The sequence below is a fragment of the Magnolia sinica genome, chromosome 12 (assembly GCF_029962835.1).
Source record: "Magnolia sinica isolate HGM2019 chromosome 12, MsV1, whole genome shotgun sequence".
Classification (NCBI taxonomy): domain Eukaryota; kingdom Viridiplantae; phylum Streptophyta; class Magnoliopsida; order Magnoliales; family Magnoliaceae; genus Magnolia; species Magnolia sinica.
Genome location: NC_080584.1, coordinates 8,775,218 through 8,796,126, shown reverse-complemented (window position 1 = coordinate 8,796,126; position 20,909 = coordinate 8,775,218). Strand labels below are relative to the sequence as shown.

The following is a 20,909-nucleotide window of genomic DNA, read 5'->3' as shown; positions in this document are numbered from 1 at the left end:
CCTAATTCCTTATCTGGAAGACACCGTTAGTTTGTCTCATTGGCAACAGGGCATGCAACCTGTGGTCGGTGAATTGGTCAGGGCTCGGCCCGCTCTTGAATGTAGCAATTAAACAAATTCTAAAGGCGCTTCCCTCGCTTTAAGTCAAATATTTCATTGGTAAGCAAGGCCTTCTGCCGCCATCATCAGTTCCCGACTTCATCTCCCAGGAAGCCATAATCCACATATTCCAAGGAGAATTCTGCACATCTGATGTAGCAGATTCATGCATCTGGCCGTTCACTCCATTAGGTGCTTTCTCCGTGAAATCAGGTTAGGAGAGAAGTAGATCCAGAGGTCAGAAATGGGGCTGGGCAAGGGGGGTGTGGCACTCCAAACTGCCTCCTAAGATTTTTACATTCACGTGGAGGTTGATGGTAGGGGCACTATCAGTGGATGAACGGATCCAGGCCAAGGGGATATCCTTGGCATCTATATGTTGCTATTGTCCGCTCGACAACAACCAGCGTCCTAGTATAGAATTGATGGGGCATCTTTTCATCAACAATAATCTGGCCATGACAGTATGGCAGTATTTCAGCAATGCATTTGGCATTCATCTAGTGGGCCATAGTGCTATCCAAGACAAGTTGCTTCAGTGGTGGGGGTCGCTGTTGGCGGGCCAGTCCATGTTCTAGCTCCGAGGAATGGCCCCCTGTCTGATTCTTTGGAAAATCTAGAGAATTAGAAACATGGTAAAGTTCGAAGGTAGGCTTTCCTCTTCAATGATGATCATCGCCCGCATCAAGGGGTGGCTGGGGTGGGTGAGTAAAGGCAAACCAGGAACTAATCCCTCCTCCTAGGCGGGCAACCTCCATCTGTTAAATTTGGGCATTGTCTAATCTTCCCCTCTCCCAAAGAGGTTTGAGGTGGTTTATTGGGCCAGACCTTTAGGTGATTGGGTAAAGCTTAATGTGGATGGGTCGGCCAAGAGGAACCCATGCTTATTGGGCGAAGGTGGAATTTGCAGGGGGATGGATGGTAATATGCTATTTGCTTTCTCAAATGGCTATGGTTTAGGCTCGAATAACAGCGCCGAATTTAGAGCAGTGTGTGAAGGGATGCTTCTCTGCATCAACTAGGGGTATTGGAAGGTGGTGGTAGAGTTGGATTCGAAGCTGGTAGTGGATGCTTTGAACCTCGCATCTGATGTAGGCTGGAAATGGAGGCATTGGATCACTCGGATCTCAGGCCTCAACCACCTACGTTCTTTCCGATTTGAACATATCTACAGGGAAGGTAATGGCCCAGCTGATGGTCTGGTCCAAGAAGGAAGTGAGCTCTAGCGCTACCGCTGGTGTTACAAGACGAACCAATTCCCCTCGTACATTAGAGGGCTGGTCTTTCTAGACAAGGTGGGTCTAGGTTCCATTAGAGAATTGGACAGTGTATAGCTCCATATGATAGGTGTCCACGGGGATCTTTTCATGCCCTGCGGAATATTTGTAATTTTTCCCCTCATCAATACAAAATTGTTTCCTTTAAAAAAAAAAAAAAAGTAGGGCTACCTTGGACCACAATCGATATAGATAGCATCTAGGAGGAGGTTGCCATCAAATTGATGGACATGGAAGAGTTGAAGAAGATCCAAACTTTGTCCCCTTGGGCTGCATTAGACATCGATGAGTGGAAGCCTAACTTCAGACCAGGCACACCCATTTATGATCCTTGAGCATGGGTTCCAAAATGGCAACAATAGGGGGCCTGAACTTGTTGATGAGACACTTCAGAGTCGTAATCGTGGGTTTGTTACCTATGCCCCGGGCGTTCTAGATAAGAATACTATCCATTATCCATTACTGGATTTCACAGATGATGAACCTCGACATTTGATTCTTTTTAGCCTCCCCTTCAAACTAGATCCTGGGTCTGTGGAAGATTTAACTTGGACCTGACCCTTCCTTGCTGAATTTTTGTTCAACGTAATTGTATTGAATCATAATTGCACTCGGACCTGACCTCCAGAACATGTAAGTTCATTTGACGTAATTGTACTGAATCATAATCAAGATTGCATTTTTCCCACTTGGATGCCTTTTGATATGTTATTGAGTTCAAATGCAATTATTAGTTCAATATGGTGGAAATCGCCAAACTACGATTACCATAGATGGTGTTCATGTTGCGAGAATCAGCACAAATTTGCAATTTTCTTTCGAGTTGGACAGAGGAGTTCATTTGCAATTTAAGGGTCACTTCCTAATATACATACCATGACAGGTACAATGTGGCCATTTCCTTTCTATTGGACTGATTATTGTAATTTGATTCAATTGTACAACCAAATGCATCCTTAGATATTTTCTAGGATTGCTTGTATATTTTTGTTTCTTCTCTTTTATTGTTCAGCGTAAAAGATTGAGTGGCGAATATTCGATTGATTCATTATGTCAATCTTAATGTTCCGCTTCGACGGAAGTAAATGAATCTTTTTGTTTGATGAAAGGCTAATCTTTTATCTAACATATTTGGTTGGTTCTAGCTCTGTTACTAACTTGCATTAAATGTATGTTAATTCATTTTCATATATGTTGTGTCGGCATAGATTTATCATACAATCAATTATCAGGAAGCTTTCCCTCTTGGATTACACAAGGATTGCAACTGTATGTCCAAAAGAAGCACAAATTTTGCTATTTTCATCATTATTTCTCTAGTGACCAAACACTTCATTATATCAGTAAGGGTGAATTTGGATGTCCTGTTGAATTGAATTGCAATAATTAGTTTAGTAGAGAAGAAACAACCAAACTTTAGTTACCTTGATATTTAGAATGAGGAAGTAGTACTCAAATTGCATTTACATTCCTTTCAAGTTCAACTTTCAAGTAACTTAATTGCAGTTTGGAGGCCACTACCCCTATACAAGTATAGAGGAACGTGATGGAATTTGATCATTCAACCTCACCGAAGTAGTAATTCTTGCAATTTGATTCAATAGAGCATCCAAATGCAAGATAGGACAATGCCCCTCTTCATTTCTTCTTATGATATATGAATATGATTTTGGATTAGATTAACACCTTTTTTTACACATTTGATGGTTCATAGCCATGACTAGTTAAATCTATGCACCAGAATTAGGCATATGCAAGTTACAATATTATGTTTGGTGTCCTTATTTAATATTTAAAAGTGCTAAAGTGTTTTTCAGAATGAGAACATAGCATAAGTGTGCAAGATCAGGAACATTCATCAAAAGTGCCCAACCTTGAACATGCCCTTGCCGAAAATCAAGCTGCTCCATGCATCATAAGGGCCAATGTGGATGAACAAAAAAGACAGTTTGGAAAAAGACAATAGATGCTATGTCTTCAACAGGACGTGAATGTAAAAGTGCTAAAATGGTCCACTGAATGTAAACATAGCATTGGTGTGCAAGATTAGGAATTTTTTTAATGAGGGTCCTACCTTGAACGTGTCGTTGGTAAAAATCAAGCTGGTCAATTCATCACATGGGCCACTGTATGTAAGGGTGCAAATGGGTCGGCTAATTAAAGAGGTCCTAGAACCGACCTATGTAATAATCGGATTAGAACTTTGGTCCCATACCAACCCATTTCATTTGGGGTCGGGTCTATATTGGTTCCAAGCTTTAAAACTCCAAAACATTTATTTAGCGGGTCGGGTGTGGGTCTTCTATACCCGACTCGACGCATTAATCTCATAGGTCAGGTCTGGATTGGGTATGAAAATTCTAAGGGGCTTCTGCAACAAATAATGCTCTCAATATGTTAGTACCATCAAGATTTAAATCAATGAGCTCCAAGAGCATATATGGTCCTAAGCTATCTTAGATAAACTTAAGAAGAATTTATGATCAATTCCAAGCAGAAGTTATCTTCAATTAACTAACCCACACGATAGATTTAAAATAAAAACTCATTCACAAACCATCCATTTCAATTTCTGACTGTAAACATATAGAGAAAGAGAGAAAAGAAGAGAAGAAAGAGAGAAGGGAGAGAAGAGAGGGACCCAAATTAGGGTTGACTCCTCACTCTCCATCTCTTATATCAATAAATTTCCATAACAACAAAAATTCTTTGAATAACAAAAGCAAGAATCCCCATCATGTGCTAAACCACTATTAATAAAAGTGCTAACATAGAAACAAAACTAAGTAGGCCTAGGTGGGCAATACAAAATAAAATAAAATACTCCCCAAGTGCAGGGTTGTGATGTAGTAATAAACTCGGTAAGACCGAGGTCGAATCCACAGGGACTGATACCTGTACGTTATCTGAAACCAAGTAGAACTAGAACTAGACTAAGATGTGATCTAAACCAAATAGAATTTTAAGAAATAATTGTGGAAGAATTATCTAAAACTTTAAGGAATTCAGAGGAAGAAACTAGGGATTCAGAGGATCCACTTGTAGAGATCAGGGAGATCTTATGCCTGCATCAATGTTTATGGAATTTAAACTGAACTTACTTGATCTGGTTTTCAAGAGATGAAAGGTATATGAATTAGAATGGATCCCATCATCTAACCATGCCCAGGAGACAAAGCAAACAACAGGATTAAACTAATTACCAACCGATCAGCATTATATGAAGATCAGAAAGGGTACTGTCATCCTACCATGCCCATGGGACAATGATGAACAACAGGAGTTCCTGACATAAAAAAAGAAAAGGAATACTCAAAACCATTGCAAACCCATTGTAATTTCAGTCACAACAGACCATAAAAGACTAAAGAAATATTCCTTTAATAATCAAACCAAAATCAAAGTTAGTTTAGAAATTTAAATTACCAGCATACAATGGAGTCTCCCATCTCGCTACAGGCTTCACCTCTTAGCCCTAGCTAAGAGGTTTAGCCACACATGATATGGGCTAAATAATAGAAATATAAAGGAAAGAGAAAGAAAAAAAACCAGAACCGAGGCTTGTCCAGTTTCTGCTCACGTTCCAGCCCAAACCCAAGCCACCAAACTCCGTGTCTCTTTCTCTTTCTCTGACGTGCAGCAACCAAACCGAGCACAGACTTCTGCTCCTCTTTCTCTCTCTCTCTCTCTCTCTCTCTCTCTCTCTCTCTCTTGCTGCCAGTCCCACGGTCCAGCAACCCTTCGTTTTTTCTTCCCTCACGTGCAGCAGCAGCAACTCCTTTCCTAAACCGAGCTCCTCTCTCTCGTTCACAACCAAAACCGACTCCTCTTTTTCCTCTCCCTAGCTCCCTCCGATACCCCATCTCCTCTCTCTCTTTTCCTTTTATATCAGCAGCAGGAGAGAGTGGTGGCTGGCTGTATACGCACGGCAGTTTCCGTCACGGATGCGGTTGACACTCTGCGCAGCTCTTTTTACGCAGCCGAGAAGATGAGCGGTACACGGCCCACTTCAATCATATCTTTCCGAAAAAACAACGTCCCTTGGGGGATTTTTGGCCCACCTACATGATGAACGGTTCCGATCAGCCGTCCGACCGCTCCCAAGGGCGTACAACCCGCCGCGAACGTCGGACGGCGTCCGGCTTTCACGAACGCCCGTAACAGGGCATGCGCTGACGCGTGGTGGAGGCCATGAACGATGCTGGAGAGGAAATCCACTCCGTCAGTTGGATTCCTTGTGAAAAATCAGTCGGGGAGGAGTAGTTTTCGTAGGTTCTTGTGCGGCCCACTGGATATTGTATTCCGCCGTCCATCCTGAGTTTCGACGGTCAAAATCCGCTACACGCTGCTTCCTAGAAAAATTCCACCTAGGTGAGGTTAATAACCCTCCTCTGTACACAATGGACGGTCCAGATTGCAAATTTTGATGAGGAATGGGCCCCACTGCACGGAACCGACGGACGGCGCAATGACGCTGTGTCCGTCTTTGATTTGGAGAAGAGAGTCGGTCAGCGTGCGCGGAGTTCAGTGCACAGCTGGTGCACGTGATTTTTATGCACATTCATCACCAGCGGGGCCCCACAGAGATGTTAATGAGAAATCCGTTCCGTCCATCAGTTTTGTCAGCTCATTTAAACGGTTGAGACCGAAACTGGAGAATATCCAGATATCAGGTGGGCCCCACTTAAGGATTTAAGGATCTGATCTATCCGTTGGGCCACTTCCACAGCGATCCAATGGCTGATTTTTGATGTGTACGGTTTATTTATGGTCCTCAGGCCACGTATGAAGTTTCGAACTGATCAGATGGTGGGAACCCTATGATCTTGCATTCTGGACACTTTTCAGGCCACTTGAGCTTCAATTCCTTGATTTTCTTGGGTCCCTGATGTGTAATTCCATCGATCTTCGTCTCCTGGAGTCCGTCCCTTGCCTTGGGTGTCATCAGAGCGTTAAGTCCATGCTTTAATCACTGCATCTCCTTGATTGCTTACAAATTTTTTATTAGGATCCATTAGTGTATTGATGGCTTAATGCTTAGAAGACATGTCTCCATGAGCAAATCCATAACATATTTTCATTGAGACAGATTTATTCCTTCTTTAAATATAGCTACTTATATACCAAGAAAGTATAAAAAATGACCCAGATCTTTTGTAAGGAAATGTCTTTGAGCCTACTTCTTTGGCTCATCAATCCCTCTATTGTCACTTCCTATAACAATAATATCATCCACATGCACTACCTGTACAAAAAATCTTAAGATACCTTTCTGACAAAAATGAAATGATTGGCATGGCTTCAAATAAAGCTATAGTTCAACATAACTTTATTGAATTTGTTAAACCATGCACGCGGTGACCGTTTTAATAAATAAATTACCTTACGTAGTTTATACACTTTATTAGACTCTCCCCAAGCAACGAATTCAAGCGGTTGCTCCATATAAACTTCCTTTGTGATATTACCATGAATATAGGCATTTTTTTCATCAAGTTAAAAGATGGGTCAGCCATGATTAACAACTATAGACAATATAACACTAATGGAGTTTAAATTAGTCACAAGAGAGAAGGTTTCAGTGTAATCAACATCAAGAGTCTAAGTATATCCCTTAACAACTGGGAGAACCTTTAGATGTTCAATTGTACCATCGGGATGGAACTTAATTGTGTAGGTCCATCTACAACTAACAATACATTTATTGGTAGGCAGTGTTTGAAGTATCGGTATCACTACAAGTTTCACTAGCCGGGGATACGGAAACAATATCGATATTGCTGATAACATCGCTGATAACTAGAAATGCGGGAAAACATGGGGAAACCGGTAGAATTTTCAGTGAAACTTCAGGAGATGCTAAAAGACACATATTTGCATATTTAGGAATAAAATTTTTACAAAAAGAATGAATACATAATAAGTTTCCATTTAATGGGGGCTTAAAAGCATGCATCGTCATAAGAAACAGTCTAACCATCTCATCCATCCTATCTAATTAACCATCCAATCATCCATGCAACCTTCCATCCAAACATCCATCGATATTATAGAATATCGATAAGTCACGATATTTTGCCAAGAAATCATTTACAATTGAAAATGAAACGAAAGATTGTAGTCATGATATTGCGCATGTCGCGATAATGATAATGTTGAGATATTATCAATATTAGCAATACAAATTGAAAACTGCATACAACAATGTGCTCATAAAAAAATTGAAATATAATTTTTTTTAATAAACAAACTTTTCGTGATATCTCTACATTGGCGACATTATTGAAATATAGCCGATACACTTGTGATACATGCGTTACCTCTTACAAAGTAAAAAATATTGGCAATATCGATATATTGGAAATACAAGCGACACCTGGAATTTACATAAGTGAAAATATTTGCGATATTGATACGTTGGCCATACTTAGCGATACATTACTGATGCCTAGAATTTCAAATACTACCGGTGTTACCAGTATCACCAAGATAGAGATAACGATAATATCAGAGATATTTTGATAATATTATAGATAATTCAAACAATGTTGGCATGTAGACTGGTTAGTTCCTAAGTGTTATCTGATAAAGAGAAGTAATTTCCTCTTCCGTTGCCTGCTTTTACCCTTACGTAACAATGCTTCTTGGTATGACTTGGGAATAGAGTGAGAGGACAAGGATAGGGAATACTTTCAAAATTTTAGAAATAAGTAGTGAAAAGAATCATATTTTGAGATAGGGTGATCGATACAAGCACAATTTTTCTCAAGGCAATAAAAATACTAAGCCAATTTAGAGAAGTCAATGCATCACAAGGCTCAAAGAAAAATATGTTGAATGACACATCATGATTAATTGTACTATCTTTTTGTTTTTGTCATGAGTAAACCTTCAACTAAAAATTTGTGAAAATGGAAGAGTTAGCATAGTGAGGAGGTTGTATGATGTCTTCAATTGCAATGGGTACAAGCACAACTTTGGTTTAAAGAAATTTACTACCTTTTAAGTGAAAAATGGTGTAGAAGGAAAAGTAACATTTGTATATACATATTTTTTTCGAAGTGAGGGACTATAACAATGATAACTTTTTGGTGTCGGGGAGTATATAAGAAAAATACATTCAATGGCTCGAGCATTTAATTTATCATGGTCCGACTCCAACGAATAAATAAGCAGACATATCCAAAAACTTTGGGAGGCAAAGAAAACAACAAAGTATTTGGGAGTAACATTTGATGAGGCGACTGACCCGTTAAACAAATGATGACATTCAAATTATCAGAAATCATGTCGTAAGCACTACATCTGTAACGCCCCACCCAAGGACACAATATTGTCTGCTTTTCCCATAGGGCTCACGACTTTATTTTCGAGGTTGCCTCCAAAATGCATTTTATCCTTAAGGTGAAAACCCCACATATATCTAGGTCGATCGAGCACTCCCGTTCTGATGTGGGACAAGCACACTGCCCCCGACTAACTGGAGCGTTATTTTCAAAGCCCAGTCGATCCCACACATGGACCCGAATGACAACCCACGCTTGGACCAGCCCGGCTGGGCAGGCACCCGGTGAAAACAGGGCCGCTTATAATATGATTAGGCATCTACAAGACAGAAACCCCTATTCGAACTCCTAGACTGACTTTCTATCTGATCCAATCCCAGCTTTGTCAAGCACTAATAGGTATTATTAATTAGCTAGTCAAACTTTAAACTTTCCTATACTTAAATTAACTACCAGCCTTTGAAAATAATAATAATAATAATTAACTGCAAGTTCCTGGTTGCGAGTTAGGTCATTAAAAAAAAAGAGTTTGAGTCAGGTCAGGTTAATGTTGAGTGGCTCTAGACCTGACCCATTTAATAATTCAGGTCAAACTTTTGAACCCAGACAGGCTTGATGGATTCGAATTTTAGGCCCAGGCCTACTTATTATCAGGTTGGGTCCAACAACCCAACTCATTTGCACCCTTATGTACGAATAAAAATGAAGGGAAAAGACAAACACTATCCACTCAACTTACATGTGCAGGCCACCTAATGAGAAATTAGATGCTTAAGCCATGGCATGCTCCCAATGGTCCCCATCTAATGAGTGACAATGATCTCCCATACATGCGCCACACTTGAACATGTACTACGAATCTCCTATTCAATCTCTCCTTGTGTGTATAGCATCAGCATTTCTCTTTGAAATACTTCCTAAAATGTATGTGGCATTGACCATAAGCTCCTTACACTATCTCCTGCTCAGGAACTTGGTTGCTAACAACTTCGACATCGATAGTAATAATAACAGGTATTTACAAATGACGTCTTTCTACTCATTTCTACAAAATAAAATATACCTAAGCAATTTTTGTAACTTTCCAACGATACTGCATTTCCTTACATTGGTTGTATATCTTTCTTGCATAAGAAATTAAAACTATTAGTCGCATTTAAGTGTTTGATTCTTTTAGATTCAGTACTTTTCCTTCGGGGTGGAATTGTCTTCAGCAGGACTTTTCATGCTATCAGGATTTTCTAACAGGTAAGCCATCTTTTCTTCTTCTCCATTTTTTTATAGGTAATATATGGGATAGAACCCCTGACCTCAAGGTTGAAACACACTCTATCTATCACAGAGGCTTCTTTTGGCAACATTTGGATGCAGGAGAGAATTGATTTGCAAGCATTTATTTTAATCAATAAGGAATGAGAAAAAGTAATGAGGAAGTAGTAGGTGATCACAAATAAAAATAAAAAAATTGGATCGAACCTGAAAGTAACAGGATTACCAATTGGAGCTCGGACCCTCAATATGAATGCTAAGGGAGGAAGCTATAAATTGGTTATTTCCACCTGGACTGCGTTAGCTTACCTGATGTAGGTAAAAGGAGGACGTCACTTTCACTAAACAAGCACCACATTGATAGAACTTTCATGAGATCCACTGTCCATTTGGTAAGCTACTTCACGTTCACTTGGAACCCAAAAATGATGATGATCCAAAATCAGGCAGGCCATACCATAGGAAACAGTTGGGATGGGCACACCCACCATTAGTTTTGTGTAGGGCCCACTGTGGTGTTTATAAACCAATCAATCCAGGATATGGATTGGCCACTCCCCCTGCCACCGGCCCTGGGGCTGATGTGCTCTGTGGTCCCCACCATGATGTGGGTGTTTCATCCATTCCGTTCATCCATTTTTACATATCATTTTAGGGTTTGTTTCCAAAAATGAGAGGGATATAAATCTCAGCTCGACCACACCACAGGAAAACAATAGTGATTGGATATCCACCATTAAAATCCTTCTAAGTCCCATTGTACTATTTATTTGACATCCAATCTGTTGATTAGGTCATACAGACCCAGATGAGGGGTAAAAAATAAAGATCAGTTTGATCCAAAACTTTTATGGCCCCCAAAAAGTTTTTAATGGTCGACATTCATTCAACAGTGTTTTGCTGTAATGTGGTCCACTTGAGATTGGGATATACCTCATTTTTGGTCTCATACCATGAAATAATCTAGAAAAATAAATGGACAGCATGGATGAAACACATACATCATGGTGGGGCCCACAGAGCAGTAGCCAATCCGTTTCCTTCATTCCATTCATCTAATATACTTCATTGAGATGAAAGAATTAGCCAAAACTCATACTATTCCATAGGGCTGTAAATGGGCCAGGCTTTGGGCTGGCTTCTCAACTCTTTGGCCAGGCTTTCAGGCCAGGCCTCAAATATTTGCCATTGCTAGGCGAAGCCCAGCCCATTGACAGGCCCACTATTCCAAAATGCAGGTGGGCCACACCACATGTATTCAGAGGTTTTAGGTATATATTTATACAGTTCCCCATCGAGCGGCCCACTTGAGTGTTGAGTCAGCTTGCTTTTTGGCCATACATAATGGATGGGGTGGATCATGGACATCAAGTCGTTTCCTTCACCTTCAAGAAAAAGTGATGTCCCTCTACAAACCTACACGAGTTACCCCACCGCTTTTCTTTTTCACTTTACGGGACTCAATAGCGCATCCAATCACACCCTTTTAGTTTTACCTTGCTATAAAATGCTAGAGCTTCTCTTAAGAGCATGTATATCACCTAAATGTATTGTTTACTCTTCCAGATTGCATTACACTGAGAATTTTACAAAAAAATAAATAAATAAATAAATAAAATAAAAAAACTACCTAATTAAAATGAGATTTACATTCGGATACCTTCTTTAAAAAGGCTTTCAAAAATTTACCTCATTAATCAGTATAATTATTACTCAACCTCCCGTCACAGCCGCAACATGATGTTTATGTAAAATTCACCATGACTACCAGATAAGGGTTAAAAAAAGTATACTAGACAATGCTCGTCCTCCAAAGAGTATCCATTAATGTTGCTCACGTGAATCACGGATGAGTATGATTTTTGAACCATTAGCCTAAGTTTTTCAATAAAAAAACTACCTAATTAAAATGAGATTTACATTCGGATACCTTCTTTAAAAAGGCTTTCAAAAATTTACCTCATTAATCAGTATAATTATTACTCAACCTCCCGTCACAGCCGCAACATGATGTTTATGTAAAATTCACCATGACTACCAGATAAGGGTTAAAAAAAGTATACTAGACAATGCTCGTCCTCCAAAGAGTATCCATTAATGTTGCTCACGTGAATCACGGATGAGTATGATTTTTGAACCATTAGCCTAAGTTTTTCTGTGGAATCTAATTAATGATTGGAGTGGATTTCATATAATTATCACAATGGGCCATGCAAAAATCAATGGTGGACATCTCTCTCCCAATTATTACCTTTGTTTTGTGGCCCACCAAAATTACAGGTCATCATGAATTTTGTCCCTACCCCCAGGTCTAATGTTGCACTAAACATCTAATTGTTGAAGTGGATCTTACATAACCATCATGGTGGGCCCTGTAAAATCAAGAGCGGCATAACATATGAGATTTTTTTTTCTAAGTAATCTTTGTACAGATGGTGGAGCCTATTGTGATGTGTATGTGAGATCCACTCCTGCAAGTTGATGCATAATCCTTGTTTAGGCCCAGATCCGAAAAATAGGTTTACTTGTGATTTAGGCGGGCAACACCAAAGAAAACAATTAGTAGAGAGACATATCCTTGATTTTTACGAGGTCCACTGTGATGGTTTTATGAAATCTACTCCAACCATTAGATGTCACACCAAAATTTGAGTTTGGGGCCTAAAAAGTCTGTCCCGTTTCTGATTCCTGTAGGCCATACCAAGGGAGATAGTTTGGAAGACGATCATTGCATTGTACACTATTTCCAATAATGTGGTCCACCTAAATCACGGATGAGAGTGATTTTTAGGCCCTTGGCCTAACACGAGGTGACACACCAGATGGTCAGGATAGATTTTACATAAACATCATGATGGGGTCCATGCAAGCAGCCCGCCAACAGGCAGCCAAAGGAATGTAAGGGAAGATACTGGAACGATACTTATATATTAGCTTGGTAGTATTTTGTAAAATTCTCCATTTTGGTAATTTTATGGAAAAACTTGTACAAGTTTTCCCAAGTCATGCATTTCCTAGTATAGTGATTTGACCATCCCGGTGGTGCTGTATGGTCATTTTATTATATCAATAAAGTTACGGGTGTTATGCTCCCACCTTTAGAGAGAGAGAGAGAGAGAGAGAGAGAGAGAGTTAACTATGCTGGATTTTGTACCAAGCATTTCCATCATGGGAACCTCCATATGGACAGGCTGGATATTCAATATCTTTTCTGATTACATATGGTGGAGCTTGTGTATTACATTCTTTACAGTTAACCGAATTAGACACTCCATAGCAGCCTCTGATTCAGGCACATGATTATGTTCGGGCAATGCAGCCTTTGATCCATGTCACTGTTTTGTTGGTTGACAGATTCTTCATTTGCAATAAATTGCGGCGGTGGTGAGTACACATCGGGAGATGGAATGTCGTATGATAGTGATGTCAATGATCTCGGTATAGCATCATATTATCTGGTCAACACGACCAGGTTGGCTGTCAGTAATGTTGGGGTCAGTGATAACCTCCAAAGTGACATGTACACTACAAACTCTAGATCTCAGTTTACGAATACTTTGGACCCATACCTGTTTCAGACAACAAGGATATCACAAGGATCGCTTAGATACTACAAGCTTGGGCTTGTGAACGGACAATATAAAGTGACTCTGCAATTCGCTGAGATACTAGTTGGAACTGGGATTACTCTGAATGGCTTGGGAAGGCGTGTATTCGACATTTTTATCCAGGTGTGTACAATCTAGTACGTAGCACAACGTATTTAGTAGTGAACACTGATATTAATCCAGACTATATGATAAAAGTCAATGTAGTATATATACTTTAGAAGGTGTGGTTATGTTCCTCTCTAGGGCCAGCAATGAGTCCAGTTCAGGTCAGCTTGGGCCTGACTGATTTACTAAATGGCCATGAAAAAGTCGCAAAGCCCACTTATGTCCTAAGATGAGATGATGATGTCCAACCCTTTAGTAGATTCCTGTGCTCAGTGTTTGTGGTATCTATATTATCAGCCAATTTGGTATCTTATGGGTCTCATATGAAACACAGGTTGTGTCAACGAAAATAATTTGCATGTTATTTTTTGTTTGCTAATTCGATTGTATGATTTATGACTTATATGATCTCTTTTTGGATATACATGCATCAATTCTGTCATACAGTGTATAGTTTAGAACCATATTTGAGTCCTACTTATGTAATCATGCCTCTTTTAATATGTCTTGCAGTTCCATTGAAGAAATTTATAATTTTTCTATTGTTTCCATATACCTTCATGTTGGACAATCCCAAGTCCAGGGTTGTGAAGTAGTATAGTACTTGATAAAACCGAGGTCGATTCACAGGAATTAAATTTAATGAAACACTATTAGAACTAAACTAATTCTAAAATCAGAGTTTTCAGTGAATTTAAGAGATTAAAAAATAATAAGTGACAACCAAGGACTCAAGAATCTCCAATTAATCAATCATTAATATAAATTCATCAATTCAACTTGATCACTCAATTAGAATCGAATAAGAATTCGTTCTAATCGGAATATAGTTTTGTTAAATCAATAGATTATTCCCAAACAAGATATATGAATCGTAATTGATTAATTTCTCATAAAGATCTAAGTAATTGTTTGTATAGGATTTAAAGCATCTATTGTATCGAAAGTCAGCAATAGATCAAGAAATTTTACATATCAAAACTTTCACTAATACTAATAATTCAACCAAGACAATCACAATTCAACCATAAAAAACATAATCATTGAATTAAAAATGAATTAACATTAAAAATGTCTTAAAAGGTTCACCCCTTAACTTTAGCTACAAGATTAGCCAAGCATAGCTAACATCTTAAACCAGAAAATGAAATATATATATATATATATATATATATATATATATCCAAATTAGAACTGAAGGTTGAGGAAGAATGAAGGCGCCGAAGAAGCTCCATCATAACACACTCTCTCTCTCTCTCTCTCTCTCTCTCTCTCTCTCTCTCTCTCTCTCTCCAAACCTTAGATTGTGTCTAATTCATGTCCACATCAACTCCTTAAATAAGAAAAATCCCACCGACTTAGAAAATTCAAGAACTTGCGCACTTGCATGCACCGTCGATCAAATTCTTCAATCGATCAAGTCCCATTGAAGTCCCTTCGATCAAATCAAAGTTGTCCAAAATTGTCTAACAAGTGATTCAGGACAATTAACCACTTTTTTTTTTTCTGAAACCAAGAATCATGTATATCATTCTGGACAAAACTTACATTTTGGGTCTTCTGAGGAAAAAAGGACCTAGCAAAGACCTATCGTAACAGAAGTTGGGACAATTAACCACTTTCTCTAAAAGCTCGAACTGATAGAGCATGGCGAATTAATCTATTTATCTCATAGCCTAGGCCCCACATCTCATGGGTTAGGACATCGGCTGAGCCACCCTCATGGGCCCCACATCACATGGGTACCGTCTCACACGAGACCTCCCCCTTTAATACCACTTTGATGTAGGACAATCAACCACTTGCTCTAAAAGCTCAAATTAATAGAGTATGGCGAATTAATCATTTTATCTCATAGCCCAAGCCCCGCATCTTATGGGTTAGGACCTCGGCTGAACCCTCCTCGTGGGCTCCACATCACATGGGTACCGCCTCACACAAACCACCCTACTCACGCTAGCCACCCACCCCAAGTGTTTCCTCGTATTCCACGGGCTACCCCACTCGAGTCCGGTGTGAAAATGCATTGGCATTAGCAAGTCTCTTAAGAAAATATGAATTTATCGATATGTTCCTTCGATCGATCAAGTTCAATTGACAACCCGTTGATCGAATTGAAAAGTTTGAAAATTGTCCAACAACTAACTTCGAATTTTCAGAGTTTCTCAATTGAATTGAAAAATGTGATTTTTTATAATATCTTTCATGTAAGGTGTGCGGAATTAGTTACGTATCGGTCGTTACGCGTTATAAGGTCGTAACAGCCACCCCACCATTTTTGTAATCGTAGTGGCCGTTAAGGCCCCGTAATGGTTGTAACTCCCCGTAATGGCTATTAGTACCCAATGACGGTCAGAAAACGGTTTTTTTTTAAAAAAAAAATTTAAGCTTCAATTTTTCACATTTGTTGATAATTTTTTCTTCCAAATTCTTCTTAAATAATTCTATTACAATTTTCAACCACTCTTAGCTTGAAATTAAGGATCAAAACAATTTATATTAAGGATTTTCTTGATTCGAAGCTCCGTGGACCATTTTTCAAAAATTCTTCAAAAATAGGTATTTATACTTTTTATTCAATATATTGTTGTTTTAATGCTAGAATATGATATGTTAATCATAGTAGGACATATTAATGTCCATTTAACATATTATGGTTGTGATTATATATATATATATATATATATATATATATATTTATTTATTTTTTCTATTTGCGCACTATTTTCGATCATTTAAAAAAAATTAAAAAATTATTTGTTATTTAATGTATTGTTGTTTTAATGCTAGAATATGATGTGTTAATCATAGTAGGACATATTAATGTCCATTTAATAGATTATGGTTGTTATTTTATATTTTTTTTTTCTATTTTTTTTTCTATTTTTGCACTATTTTCGGCCATTTTTTTTAATTTGAAAAATTATTTCTTATTCAATTTAAGTTTTAATGATAGAATATGGTGTGTTAATCATAGAAGAACATATTAATATCTATTTAATAGATTATAGTTGTGATTTTATATATTTTTTTTATTTACGAACAATTTTCAGCCTTTTTTTTTAATTCGAAAAATTATTTTTTATTCAATGTATTGTTGTTTTAATAGTAGAATATGATATGTTAATCATAGAAGAACATATTAATGTCCATTTAACAGATTATGGTTGTGATTTTATATTTTTTTATATCTGTTTTCTATTTACACACTATTTTTGGTCATTTTTTTAAATTCAAAAAATCATTTCTTATTTAATGTATTGTTGTTTTAATGGTAGAATATGATGTATTAATCATAATAAAACATATTAATGTCCATTTAACAGATTATAGTTGTGATTTTATATATATTTTTAATTTTTTTCTATTTTCGGATTAGTGACTTTATGTTTATACTTTCTTATTTTGGACAAGTTTTGGAGCTTCTCAGGGTTTATAGAAGTTCGAACTTTCTCTTATTAATTTATTTACATTAGGTTTTTGAGATTTAAATTAATTCATTCATTCTCCTATAAAAAGTAAAAACCGTATATAAATTTAGAGAATCAAGTAGACTCACAATCTCACATAGACATAGGTCATAGCTAATCTACCTAAGGAAATGTTTGGGTCTAGCGAACAAGTTAGGATATTGGATGGCAACATTGTCAGAGGGTTGGTGGTACTAGCACCAAATGAAGTGTAACTATTGTGAGAGACTAATAACTAGTAGAATTACGCGTCTCAAACAACATTTGGTACATCGAAAGGGTCAAGTTATGAAATGTACTAGAGTACCAAAAGAGATAATGATTTTAATGCAGGTCAATCTGAATGAGTCGAAGGGTAAACGTGCTAATGGAAAGAAGAAGAAAGATGAGATTTTGGATGCGGCTCGACGGGAAGTATTTGGTCCTGAATATATGAGCATTCGTGATGAAGATATTATTAATTCTGATGAAGATTTAGATTGAGAATTAACTATAGCTAGGAGAGAATTTGCATCTTGCTCGTAAAGCGGAAGAACGTCGCCACATGTTTAGCACGAGTGGATCAATACGTGATACAGGGGGCAGTGGAAGTGGGAGTGGGAGTGCAGCTGAGAGTGCGACTGCTTTTGCAAGTGGGGGTGGGGGTATGTTTGGTGGGTTACGACGTATGTTTAGGAGCCGATGAGAGGCATCTTCATGTGATGCCCCTATACATTTGGATGAAGAAGTAAATGAGTCTAGCAGACCCTCTATTGATCTAATCCTGTTTAGGAAAGAATCAACTAAATAAAAGAAGATAAAACAAATGTGGAGTAGAACTTCCATTGAGAAGCTAGGTAGGGCAGTAGCAAATTATGTATACATGCGAACATACCTCCTAACGCGACCAATTCTCTGTATTAGCAGGTGGTAATTAACGTAGCATCAGAAGCAGGTGAAGGAATTAAAGCTCCCACAGCTAGGGAGATTAGGGAAAAATGGACAGATGTAGAGTATGGGATGTGAAAGCATATGTGGCTACTTTTAAACCTATATGGAAGGCCAAATGATGCACGATCATGTGCGATGATTAGACTGGCCCAACCAGATGCATCATGATCAACTTCATGGTGTACTGCCACTTGGAAACTGTATACCGCAAGTCAATGGATGCCTCAGCCGCGACAAAAAATTCTGACTATATTTTTGGACTAATGAATAAATTGTAGATGAGATTGGAGAGGAGAAATGGTGCAGATTGTGATAGATAATGAAGCATTATATAAGCTTGCAGGACTTAAGGAAATGGTCAAAAGGGCAAGAAAATTGACAACGTTTATTTGCAACCATAATCAAGTAATCGCAATAATGAGGAAGTTTACGAAGGGACGAGAGTGCTGAAGCCTGCTGCGACAAGATTTGCAACAAACTTTATGGTATTAGAGAGTTTACACCAGTATAGGGGAAAGTTGAGTGAGATGTTCGCTTCCCGAGATTGGCTCAACACAAAATGTGGGCAAACGACATCAGGGACATCGATTGAAGTTGTGAATATCATACGGGACAACAAATATTTGAAGAGGGTTAATTCGATCTTAAAGGTAATGGAGTCACTAATGAGGGTACTTTGTCTTGTTGAAACCGATGAATCACCTACCATGGGCTTTCTATACGATGTCATTGATAAGGCGAGGTTGACAATTCAACATGATTGTAGAAGCTAGGAGTCTTATTGGAAGATGATTGACAAGAGATGGACAAGATAACTCCATCACGATCTTAATGCAGTAGGTTACTACCTAAATCCTACGTACAGATATGCCTAATCATTTGTTGCAGATAATGAAGTTAGTGTCGAGCTAAAGAATGTGATAAAGATATTAAAGTCTTACTTAGATATGCAAATAAAAGCATCGAATGAATTAGATACATTTGAAAATCATTTGGGTAGCTTTGGAGATGCTCTTGCACAGCGTATAGTATCTAGGTTGCAACCAGTCAAATGGTGGATGAATTTCAGAGAGAGTATGAAGGCTCTCTAAAAAATTATGGTAAAAGTTTTAAGCCAGACAACATCTTCTTCTAGCTACAAAAGGAATCGGAGTTGTTATGCACTTATTCATTCAAAGAATAGGAATATATTGCAAACTAGGATGTTCAATAGATTTGTCTTCAGGCACTACAATATGAGGCTAAGAATGCGACGATATCATATGAGCATTACAGGCGCCGATGACACAAACTACTGTCTAATAAACTTGAAAAATATTTATAATAAGGATGACCCGCTTCTACCTTAGTTGGAAACAAGAGAAAAGCAAATTGAAGAAGATAGTAAAGAATTGCAAATTGATGACCCACTAATACGCACAACGCAATAAGAGAGTCGTGCAGCTGTGTTGGACTTAGAAAGAGAGGCAGCTTTTATGCAAAGTACAACTTAAGATCAACGGAAAAGTACGAACAGTGGTAGTAGCCTGACCTTGTCGGATGACGGTGATGATGACGCCCTTACCCTTGGTGCTGGCACTTCAGGTGTTGCCTAACACACCATACAGCCATCTAAAGATCGCGAGGCCGATGCACATCGACAAGGTAGTACACGAGATCGGACTTATGAGTGTACTGAGTCACGATACAACTAATAAGAGGAGGGTAGGTCTAGTGGTGCACCGGGTCTAGGAGGTCCATAACATCAACAGGCCCATGGTCTTGGGCATTATGATGGATATTCTTGTGGCCAATTGGATTATGGTTATAGCCATATTGAGCCTGTTTTATCACATTCATGTTGGAGTAGTCCTCTTGATCCATATCCATATGATTATAGATATCCAGATCCAAATCCAAGTTACTCATCACAGACACACTCTCAATCTCAATATTCTCAACAGCTGAGTACGGGCACCAGTATGGCTATTTGACGGGCACTAGTGGATATCCTTACTCGGAATCGGAGTCGTTGCCTAGTCAGGATCAGTCATCCTCTAGTTTTATTGACCTGATATTTCCTTCTAGCACTGGGTATTATGGATATGCAATACCTCCACCTATTAGATAGCCGCAGCTCGATGATGACGATGACGATGATGTGGAGATCGAGCAACCATAAAAAGCAGATTTTCATTTTGGTGTGACTTGTGAATTTTATTATGGTAATTGTAAGTATATAATTGTATTAAGGTAAGTATTGTAGTAGTACTATTGCTATATACTCATTAGTCCATTACCCACATATTCATCATGCAAGCACACACTTGATACTGTCGAACTTATATTTAAAATAACTCCCCTGACAACCAATCAAGTAATCCTTAATCAAGTTGCAGGGGAGTATATTTGACACTACTATTTTTATTTTATTTTTTAATATTCATGACTTGAGGATGACAGGACAGGAATCACACCTACGTGCTTGGAAGAGAAGTCTCTGACATGTTGAAAAATGAAGACGTTAAAATAGAATGAATATTGTAATTTATGCAAGTCTGGACTCTAGAGTAGAGACCTCACTCCTCCTTAGGTATGTTAGTAACTTAATATAGAATAAATTATGAAAATTAATTACAAACACCTACACATGTAAGATATTTTGATATTACATTCATTCTAATATATCTATCATTAATAAGGGTGTACATCGAGTCGAACCAAGTTGAGCTAGCCTCAGCTCGACTCAACTCGGCCACTAGCTGACCTCCGCTCGAACTCGGCTCGGCTCAGTCCTCGAGCCCGACTGGCCAGCTCAGCTCGGTTCGGTTAGCAGCTCAGGCCAGCTCGAGCCGAGTTCGAGCCAAGATTGAGCCGAGTTTG

General features: G+C 38.4%; 1 protein-coding gene across 10 annotated transcripts in view; it reads left to right on the top strand.

The window, feature by feature from the left end:
* The window catches only part of LOC131220882 (probable LRR receptor-like serine/threonine-protein kinase At1g56140), a 101,443-nt gene that overhangs the window by 44,148 nt on the left and 36,386 nt on the right, over nt 1–20,909 (top strand). For 9 of the 10 annotated variants that reach the window (XM_058215762.1, XM_058215759.1, XM_058215758.1 and 6 more), the window contains 3 exons: nt 9,632–9,676; nt 9,840–9,910; nt 13,286–13,662. In XM_058215762.1, coding sequence (XP_058071745.1) covers nt 9,632–9,676; nt 9,840–9,910; nt 13,286–13,662 — 493 coding nt within the window. The remainder of the gene's footprint in view (nt 1–9,631; nt 9,677–9,839; nt 9,911–13,285; nt 13,663–20,909) is intronic. The other variant, XM_058215756.1, reaches the window with a different exon arrangement.